The 11046-nt window shown below is 41.1% G+C and overlaps 1 protein-coding gene across 1 annotated transcript in view; it reads right to left on the bottom strand.

Annotated features, from left to right (window-relative positions):
• GPRC6A (G protein-coupled receptor, class C, group 6, member A) overlaps positions 1–10378 on the bottom strand; it is an 11954-nt gene extending 1576 nt beyond the window's left edge. Inside the window, exons 1-5 of the mRNA XM_010293873.1 lie at positions 10185–10378; positions 8264–8567; positions 5559–6386; positions 2837–3049; positions 1276–1399 (exon numbers count right to left, since the gene is read on the bottom strand). Of these exons, the coding sequence (XP_010292175.1) occupies positions 1276–1399; positions 2837–3049; positions 5559–6386; positions 8264–8567; positions 10185–10378 (1663 nt within the window). The remainder of the gene's footprint in view (positions 1–1275; positions 1400–2836; positions 3050–5558; positions 6387–8263; positions 8568–10184) is intronic.
• Between the last annotated feature and the right edge of the window lie 668 nt (positions 10379–11046).

Below are 11046 nucleotides of genomic sequence, written 5' to 3'. Positions count from 1 at the left end.
GGTGGTGGCAGTTGTGGCATTGCTGGCAGTGGTGGCAGTGGTGGCTGTGGTGGCAGTGGTGTCATCACTGGCAGCGGTGACTGTGGTGGCTGTGGTGGCAGCAGGAGCAAAGGAGGAATGCCTGCCGGCTGGGAGCAGGGGCTGCCTGCAGGCAGGGGCAGGGAGGGGGCAGGGAGAATGAGCAGGGTCCTGAAACCACCTTGGTCATCGCTGACTGGCGATACGTAACCTGGCCAGAGCACTGGACAGGCAAACTTTAAGGGAAACTTGAACCAGGACTTGAGAGTAAATCAATTCTCTTGCAGAAATTGGAATTATGTTTCTTTCTTTTTCCTATTTTGACAAGAAAAAACCCCAACTTTCTCTTTACAGATAGCTTTTGAAATAGAGCAGCAAGAATAAACATTGCTTTGGATTATGCTTTGAGAGGTTACTTTGGCTTTAATATTCCTATGCTCTGATATGGAGAAATTTCACAATTATTTGAATTAAAAAGATAAAATTTAATTTCCTTCTGCTTTCAGGATATTAAAAGTACACGGTACCACAATTTTCTTAATTCCATCTCTCTCGTCCATATTCAATTTTCTCCTTTAAAAACTTTTGCTCAAACCTAGAAATAAACCAGTGGTAAAGTGCACATCAGATTTGGTACTAGAAAATGTTACTGTACAGTTATACCAAACTTCGCAGTACTCCCTGGTAAGACAAAAATATGCTGGTAAGCAAAATACACAACCCTTGAACTTCATAGACTCATAGAGCAGTTTGGGCTGGGAAGGACCTTCAAAAATCATCTCGTCCAACCCCCCAGCAAGGGACATCTTCCACTAGACCAGGTTGCTCAAAGCCCCATCCAACCTGGCCTTGAGCACTTCCAGGGATGGGGCACCCACAGCTTCTCTGGGCAACCTGTGCCAGTGTCTCACCACCCTCACTGTGAAAAATTTCTTCCTCGTTGGACTGGGCGTACTGCAGAAGACAGGGAAGCAAGGCTCTATTTTGACGAGAGTCACCGGTAAGTCAGCCAGACTTTCCATCCTGACAGAGGATAATCCTGGTCAACTGGAAAGCCTAACTGCTTTACATTTGGTCTTCCAAAAAGCATTTTAACCAAGTATTATAGGCTGAACACTCGTACTGGGGAAACTGAGCATAAACAAATATTTAAATTCCATTCCAAAGTTATACCCAAGGTTGCCAAGGCACATTATACCCAGCCAAAACAATTGTATTGATGTCTAATAAACCTTTATTTGGATCACAATTCCTTACCTGTTTGATTGCTGTAATGGTTTTCTGGGCAGTAAACACACTCATAGCAGCATGTGTGTGGACTTTCTGTAACCTTTTTCATCTGTCCTGGCCTGCAGTGCTGGGAGCATGTTGACTGAACCTTCTGCAGTTTGCAGAGAACAAAAAAAATCAACTCAGGCCCAACTGATTACTAAGAATTATTAAAATAACCTCCAGTGATTCTGCAATTTGCACTCTTTTTTTCATATCTAATGAATTCTAAGGGAATCTGAAAGCTATGCTGAAAAAAGGCATTGTAGGCTCCATCTTTCTTGTGTCTTCTCCACACAGTCAACAAATGACAGGATGGGGCACTATCTACCTCATAATTTTATTTTTTGGCCCTGAATGGCAGTCAGTGGAACCGTCTGTACCTTTAAAATCCAGATCTAATTGTCTCATCCAGCTTTGAACCTGAGATTTAGACTGCTGAGGATCAGCTCCAAAGAAAGCCTGGAAGTATATGATGGGGGATTCGAGTGGACTGCTTCACAAGTGAGATCCTGAAACCCTGCTCGGCTGCTCCGAGTCTGGTGGAGACAGCTTGGCGCAAGCGACACACCTCAGTGGGTGCTTTGCACTGCAGCTCCAACGTTCCCAACCCTTGGCAGCTCATCCCTGAGTTCTGAAGCACGACTCTGGGGGTGTGATCAGGGCCTTCGCTTGAGGTCTGAGTTTAGGTCCTCCTTCCAAAGACAATTTTTTGTAAGATGGAGAAGCAGTCCTGAGGGCCACTACTATTTCTTCTCCCTCCAGGGTGGTGCTCACAAGGAGATGGAGACATTTCCTTGCCATCCTGGGCAATGCCATAAAGAGGGACAAGGTTTAAGGTTTTCTTCTGTCCTCAGTCTTTTCTACCACCTGAGACTCGAATCCAGCCCACCTAGCACGCAGCCTCTCCCCGTCCCGTTAGTGGTGAAGGCTTTGCGGCACAGAGCTGCACAATGAACCACAACCTCCACCCATGCACAGATGACAGATTGTCCAGCTGGAACTGGCCGGGGCCACCCACTAGTCCTGTCTACACCACCGCCAAGGCTCCAGGTGGTGCCACCTATCTCAGCCTCCTGTAGTCATGCTGACCCCAGCTCTAACAGGAGCAAATAGTCAATAAAACTGTTTTTTTAAACAGTGAAGTCAACAGAGATGAGTCTTCATGTACAAAATAAATGGTGGTGTTATGTAAGAGAGGGGGCTTTTACACACAGTAATTTTTTATTTTAAAACCCCTTTTCAAGATTCTGGAATAGCATCCTTAGGACAGACATAACTTCTGATTTGCTCATCTTAGGAAACTTTCTGGGTGTATTCTGGAGAAATAACTCAATTTCAAATCACTGCGCCTGCTTACAGGCTAACGTGCTTCTCAGGGTGCATGAAGGTGGTCAAATAAACCCGGAGAGGATTCTTTGCTCTAAAAGGAGAACATGAAACCACAAGAGAGATTTCTAGCTGATACATACTTCAGTTGCAAATACTGGAGGCACAAGAAAACATATGAAGCAAATTTCACATGTTATGTCAACAAATTAAAAGTTACCTTTAAATCCAGAAATTCCTTTTTTTTCTCCTCATCCTCAAAGATGAAGTCACCCTTCTCTGGGTCATATTCTGCCATGGTGGTGATTTCCATGTGGCCATCAATTTCTTTCCAAAGTAGTACATCATAACTGGTGCTCATATCTCCAGTGGAGTCAAACTTGATTTCTTTATCATCATCAATGACTGTAACTTTTTTAAGTTCTTCAAGGAGCTGAACATAAGGAATGATAACAGACATCAGTACCATGTCAGTGTGATAAACTCAATAGTTTAACATCTGTATGATAATATCAAGTTAAAAAGAAATGTTGCTTTTTAGGAGTAAAAGAAATCTTAAAATTAAAAGTCATTTTTATAACAGTTTAATCTGACATTCTACACAGAATTACATTATTCAGACAATCCTGTTGACCTTAAAAATCTATCAATTAAAAAAATCTTAATTTCTTAACTCTATGCAATGTGTACAAATACTCAAGTCAGTATTTTTTACCTTGGAAATTTTGGTACAATCATGGGACAGAAAAGACTTTTTGCTTGCAAGAAATAAAGGCATTTTGGAACTATTTCGTAACTTCTTGTAAAGAACAACCGTGAATGATGCTGCTGTTGTTTCTTTACTTTCACCAGAGTCGATCTGGACAACATTTGCTTCCAGAGTAACCTCCCCCAGCACGTCTGGAACTACCTACTCTAACGTTGTTCTCAGCTTTGAGTCTGACTGATATCGTGTATTGCAAGGTGAGACTCAGAAGGGTTAAGTGAACGTGCCAGTTTGCTCAGGTGAAGTGATCAGTGGCACAACGGAAGCAAAGAGCTAGGCCATCTTTCATAGACTGTGGGAAGTATCAGAACAAGCATGCTTGGATAGGGCGACTGTCCAGCTTCATCTTGCAACCCATTCTGTTCAACAGAGTGAAATTCCTCTCTCCCTCATCACAAACAGCCAGATCAAAAAGTTCTGCGTGAATCTAGAAAAGGACAGGTTAAGGCACTCCCAGTTCATGGGGAGACCATAGAAGGACTTTCATTAGCCACCGTGGTTCTTATTTGAAGTAAAGGCTTTAACCCTTTGCAGGTCTAACAATTTTTGGCAACGGGGATTAGTTAACAAGAAAAAACTCTAAGGTTTTGGTGAATTTGACTGCCTTTTGAAAAGCATGCTCTTACATGGAATACATCTTGAGCTTCAGACAGAAGGGGCTAATAATTAGCAACATTTTGATTTAATTGATGGTTATTTTTGCAAAGGCAAAATAACACCAATGCCTCTGTCATTTCTCTTTATATGGAGATGTGTGTTATGGATTAGTTGCATCCTAAGCTGTGTGTATATATATCCATTTTTGGAGGGTTTAAATTTAGTATAGAGGAAATATATTATGAAAGCAGCGTAGGGTGAATAACTATTTCTTTCAGTTTTCTTCATGAGTTCTTAGACTCTTAATAGGATTTTTAATTTGGGTGGTTTGGGATTTAATTCAGCAATGATGTAAATGCAGCTCCATAAAGTTGCATCCCCTGTAGAGCAGGCCTAAATTTTTCCCATGTGCATTAACAAATTCATGTAAGAGTCTGACGAATCTCCTATCTTGGTTGACCTGCCCTGACCTAGGATAAGAGGTCAGAGCAAGTCAGAGTGCATCAGTGGTTGGTTGACTTTTAAATGAACTTTGTTTAATCCTCTGAGTAAAAGTGTGTAAAAGTGAATACTCCTGAGCAGGTTCTTGGGTAAAAGGTCAGGCCAGGCTTACTTTTATGCTTTTTGCTCTTCTTTTTTTGCCCGGTAGAGTTTGATAACAAGTACCTCACTCATCTTGATGATTGTGTCTAACTTTCCTATCAGTCTGTATAAATCAAGATCAGACAGAGGAATAGCCTGTTGCATTTTTACTTTCAAGTGAAGATTCATTACAGAGGAAAATACCTGCATTCAGACAAAACAGAGACAATGATGAGAGAGGAAAATTGAAACTCTTCCATGAATGCTCCCATCCTGCAATATCCCCATCTCACAAGAGCACTCATTGCTGTGTTTTACAGTGGTTTGCAGCAACAGGACCAACCACTAGTAGCTGAATAGCTGGTAAATCCACTATAACTATAAATGTATAGTGACTATATGTATAAATGTATACATTACATTTATACACATTACAAATGTATAATGACTATACATTTTATTCTATCCCACGAGTAGCAAGCAAGAGGTTCCAGCAAGGAGCCTACAGACTGGAGCCTTCATCCAAGATGGTGCCTGCTCTGGGTGCTCTTTGAAGGTGATGGGCAAAGTGTTGGGGCAGCTGATGAAACCCAAGAGCTGAAGATCCCTTCTGCACTTGTGGAGTCACGTGTTCACAGCCATTGCTATTGCACCCATGAAGAAAGAGACGGTGGGTATGCAGTTACTCACAATCAGTTAGCTACCTGTATGTGAAATGCAATAATCATTATCTACAGCAGAACACAGCCATGGCTTAGCACCAGGAGCTTCTGTGTCTACATGGGCCAAAAAAGGGGAGACAAAACTGGATTCTGGTTCTCAGCACTGCAGCAGTTAGATACTGCTGCTCTAGCACATAGTCTGTGATTTCAGTTGGTGAAGAAAGGCAGGAACAGGAATAAAAAAAGGACCAAGCTAGTAAATCCAGGAATGTGGGAGCAAAAATGAGATGCAAGTTTTGCCGAGAGAATGAAACCTGAAAGAATTAACATCATACCTCCCAGGGAGTGAAGGCAGAGGGATCCTTGCAGTTTCTGTCTTTGCATTGCACTTTAATGGCGTGAGCAATGGCATAGACTGCAAGTATAGTACTGTGGATAAATCCTGGTTCAATGTTAGCATTCAAAAAATCATGTCTCCAGATCTGATGTGCATTTTCAACATTTTGCAGTAGATCATCTTGGGACTGGTTTGAAATACATGTTTGAAAATCGTGGTATTCCAGGTGTGCACAGACTGACAAAAGCGTAATATATTCGTGTAAAAACTTGTTGTTGTCAGTGGGCTTTTCATGAAGGTTTCTCAGAAAGTCTTGGAATGTGGAGATGTCTCCACTTTTAAACCCAAATCCCACAATGGTCCCCAGCTGTCTGATATTGGGAATCGTACTGATTTTGACTGCAGCCGACCAGTTATCACTTGCAATCCAGATTTTATTTACATTCCTCTCAATTGCCTTCTTAAATAGTTTGAGCACATGGAATTGTCTCATAAAAACAACAATAACATTTACTCTGGTTTCCTTGACAATCTTCTCAATTGCGTGATCAACTTTGGTGTGAAAGGTGTTGTCAGAGAGATAGGCAGGCAGCATTTCTTTAAAAGCTATGCAAACGTTGTTTGACATGGCCTGGACCCCAAAGCTCTCCAGAGCAAACCGCCCATTGTCATCATCAGTGGCTATTACTCCAATCCAATTCCACCCAGACTCACAGATCAAGTGGGCCATTGCTCTTGTCTGATGGAAATCACTGGGGACAGTCCTGAAGAAAGAAGGAAACCGGATCTTGTCACTGAGGATTTCAGCTGATGATGCAGGACTGACCTAGGGAGAGCGAACAATTCAGTTACTGAAGAGGTCTCCTGCAAAGGATGCCAGGAGATCCAAAACTGCCATGATTGTGCTTTCATCCAGCCTGACCCGGGGCTTCCTCCTCCTGTGAGTGAGCATCAACGCGGTGCAGCCAAATGGGGCAGGTTCCCTCACCCTGCTGCTCAGATGCAGACTCATGCCCAGTACCAATTCCACCATTTTCATCCTCATCCACATAATTAATTCAGTGAAGGCGGAGAATAAAACCTTTCAAAATGGATATGGCAATTATGCCAGTATAAGGATTTTGGTTTATTCTGTTAAGATACCATCAACGTGCTATTCAAAACAGTATTTAAAACATTGGTAGCATTAAATATTGTTTGACTTATTATTCAAATTCCTAGTACCCTTACATTTTGCAGTATTTTTCTATTGGTAAATATGTTAGTACGGTTCACCCACATATACATTTTCTCTCCAAGATTTAAGTACTGTATTTTAAAAGGATCATTAAGTCTGTCAGACGAACCTCCCAGAAAAACAAACAACCACCAATACTACAGAATGCTATGATTCTTTCATATAAATCCTTTATATAAATCTTCACAAGAACACCTGTTTCTTGTGAATGTATCTAGGAAAACGTAAGTGGAACATTGTTATTTAAATCTCTCCAGTTTTAATCCTTTTCTATTTGTTTGTAGGAACTTTTTTCCTACACTTGTATTTCCTACATGGCTTGACAGTTCTTAAAAAATAAATCTGAGCTTTCCAAAATGACAGTCCCCTGTCTGGAGGGGATACCACATCTTACTGATGTCAGAAGATTACAGATGCTGTTGATGAGAAAAATCTGCTGGATCACCTTTTCCATCTCTACGTCCCAATGCAGATTTGCTTCATCGCTTGCCTTTTGATTATGTTCAAGTGTGGCACCTTAATTTTCATACTTCTTCTCATACTGAAGAGAAGATTTAGTTAGAAGTTACGGGTTACGTTTAGTTCAGATTTTATGTCTTTCCCACGTGTTTGGTTACCATGTTATTACTTTGCAGTGAGGTAATTTATGCCAAGTTCCCAAACCCAATGTGCAACACAGGATGGTGTGGAAGTGGATCCCCTTTTTCCTTGTTGGTCCTGGCCTTGACCCCAATTCTTTTATAATGGTGAAAGTAGAAATGTAAGCACTGGCCTAAGTGCAAGCGTGTGACTGTATGAGTCCTAGAGAGGTCAGAAGTAGAGGAGGATGTTTTGGGAGGGACCAGTGTGGATCTAGAGAGTTGTATTTCCTCTTTTGTACAACTGCTTGAAGAGTAACAGGAGTAAAACTGTGTTTTAGAGCAATATTCCTCACTTCCCTGTCCATGGTTATAATCAACTCCGGAATCTAATCTCTCTCAGGCAGGAGAGAATTTCCAAATTTCTGGCCAAGTTTGATTTTGTCTTTTTTTTTCTTTTTTTTCAGCTTGAGAATGGGTATTGTCATATTCACAGCCCACCAGACTAGATGTGGCAGGTGTAACTTTGTTGCCCGAACAAAGTCCTTGAGTGTCATCCAAGGTACCCTGGAGGAACTGGCCCAGCCATGCAGGACTCACTGATGGCACTGCCAGGCCGGCAAGAGCCCAGCATCATCCTGAAATAGCACTTGGACTCATGTGCCTCGGGCATATGAAATAGTCCTTACTGCCTTTGTTTAGGCAAATGAATCAAGCCCTCTGCTTGGAGTTGAATGACACCCCTCCTGACGTCCTTAGGCTGAGCCAAATCCTGCCCTGCAGCAAACATGTGGCTTTTGCAATCCCTATGGTCCGAGCCACACCTTTATTCTAAGCGTGGTAAATTTGACCCTCTGTCCAAAATCGAAATAAAACCCTCAAAACTACCTGTGGGATTAGTTGCAAAGCCAACAGCCTTGAAACTGCCATCGACACCTCGGAGTAGCTGGCTCCAGTGACTGCCTTAATTCTCGGGATGTAGTCTGAGTAGTTACACTTGAACTCTACAACATCCTCAGAAGAATTGTATTTAGACAGAAACCTCAGAGCAGATGCCATGGCTTTTGTAACTTCTGCACACGTGTCATAGATTTCGTAGCCCAGAGTAACTCCAGATAACAGCGTTGAATTGTTGATCGTTTCAATAGCATGTATCATTGCAAGTGTCTGAAGAAAAATTTGAATTTCGAAGCTGTCAGGAAAAACAGAAGTTTTATTTTAGAAAAACGTTGCTGGGAACAAGGCCAAAGCAAAGTCCGTTTTGAGCATATCCCTTAGAACTTGACAACTACTAAAGAAAATGATGGATGGTATGTTTTGTGTGATTTGCTTGGGTTTTAGTGTACAAAAGATTAGAAATCATACATTTTTGTCTCACCTAAGTAGGAGATTAAGCAAAATAAAAACAAAATTGAAAAGATACCTGAATTAAAATGATCTTTGGAAAAAAACAGGTACTAAACACCAAAGTTTCATGGTACATGAAAAATTGCAAGTGATATCTTCAGGAAGCTGTCAAAGTCAGTGGGACTGTTTCAGTTTACTCCATCTGCCCAACAAGCTTTTTAAAAATTTATTTACTTTCACCAAAAGCACAAAACAGGGAAAAGAAAGGACTAAATATTTAAGAATAGAAGAAAATATTTCAGAAGTTGACGTCTTCTAGTGATTGCATCAATGTTCCTAAAATCCTCTGTAAACCCGATGAAGTTAGTACAGCTATTCCCGTATCTCCATGGATATTATAGCAGGTGCTTAATCAGAACTGTGCTGGCACAAAATGTCTGCAATACAACTAACCCTCCTCTCAGGCAAGCGTCTCTGATGTTTACAAATCTTGCAAAGCAAATTAAATTTCAAATAGACCTAAGACAATTTATAACTCTGTAGAAAAATAATGGAAGACTGATGAAATTGTCAATTTTGTCATAATTTTGAAATAAATCCAGATGGATACCTGCATGTCCATCCGATTATTAGATACAGATGCGGGATTAAGTTGCAAGTAAAATCCAAATAAAATTTGAGGATTTGCACCTGTAATAAAATTAAAGAAAATGAACATTTGGAATGTCTGGGCTTTGGAAACCTTCACTATATACTTTAAATTAAGCCCTTTACCAGGTTTCCTCTGCATTCTTTCCAGAGAAATGGATGTTTTAAGCACAGTAGGATTTGGAGCCAACAAAATAAATATTCTGATGCACAGTCTGAACCTGAATGCATACATGACATGGTGTTTGTATATAGTCTACCCTCTAACAAAATGCCACAATTATAATAAAAAGTGAAATAATTACAGTAATGACAGCAATAATTATGATCTAGTCGGCAAGGTACTATCATAGATTACAACTGAGCTGCCCTGTGAGGTGGGGGACATACTTTAATATGTCCTTAGGCAAAATGGAACAGTCTGCCCGTGTTCAAATCATGTAGGTCAACTTCATAACAAATAATGAACAACTGCACAGCAGAGTACTTCAGACATAGAGCAACAAATTAGCATTTACATGGAGATTAATTGATTGTTCAGCACAATCCTCCAGAGCTATTAGATTGCATATGAAGACTGAAATAAGATCAAACGCTCATTCCCTTCCTCAGGCAGCCACAGTATTTTTTACTGTAACTTAGCCATACTTTGTCATTCTGTATTAATTTACATGCAATTTCTGTGATGTCCAAGGTCTTTTTAAAGACCAAGAAACGCAAAAGAAACAGATTTTGTTGATCTTAATATAACAAGTACATGCCTGATGTCAGTGACGCCTTCTTTGCTACAAAGGTAATTCCCAGTATTACTCACCCAGCGCAATTCTGAATTACTGGCTTGATGGGGTATTCTTCTGGATGCAGCATTTCGCTATGAACCGCAAACAAGCCTCCAATAACAATGTCCCCTGGAGAACTGGCACCCACGAAGTCATCGGTATTCTGGCAAGAGAAAGCGATATCAGTGCCGATCACAAAGCAGGGGATCAAAAAGCTAACGAAGGCCATGTTTCTGCTTCACTTGCTGCCAGCTTTCAGCCGACTAGGTGAGCTGCAGGGCCAGCGAGGGCTCCTGGGTCACCTACAAACAGCAGCAAAGCAGAAGGGCTGCACTCAGAGGTCAGTCACACTTCACAAGGCGCTTGTGCTTGCTTCGCTCTCCGAGGCTACTAAAGCAAAGTACCTTATTGAAGGTACTAAAGCAACGCTGTCACGTGAAGAAGAAAACGTGAGGGTGCAGGGGCGTGAGAGTGAAAAGGGAGGAAGACAAATGAGTTTAAAAGGAAATGTTGGCCATAAAATCTGTTCTGCTGTGCTCAAAGTTTATTATACCTTATCTGAAACACATGACAAATATTTTGGTATAAATTTGGGCTTGTCTTGAATACTTTCCAACTGAGTGCAGGGTGAGAAGCAATCATGTAATATGGTGGTGATATTGCTGCGACCGTATTTTAAGGGTGTGGTCCAAAGAGTGCTGAAAAAAGACCCCCTTGACACAGTGGGCTTTAGACCAGACTCGTCCAAAGACCCCACACCAAAACCATCCTAAGACTGCTTTTCTCTTAACCCTTTTCTTATAATTTTTTAAATCTTTGTATAAAAATGGTTTGGATAAGCTAATATTCATGGTTCTGATGCACGCACAGCTCCTAGTGACTTCAGTGGGCTTTGGA

This window comes from Phaethon lepturus, unplaced genomic scaffold, assembly GCF_000687285.1.
Source record: "Phaethon lepturus isolate BGI_N335 unplaced genomic scaffold, ASM68728v1 scaffold5199, whole genome shotgun sequence".
Classification (NCBI taxonomy): domain Eukaryota; kingdom Metazoa; phylum Chordata; class Aves; order Phaethontiformes; family Phaethontidae; genus Phaethon; species Phaethon lepturus.
The sequence above is the reverse complement of the archived record's forward strand: the minus strand, read 5'-3'. Positions and strand labels throughout refer to the sequence as shown.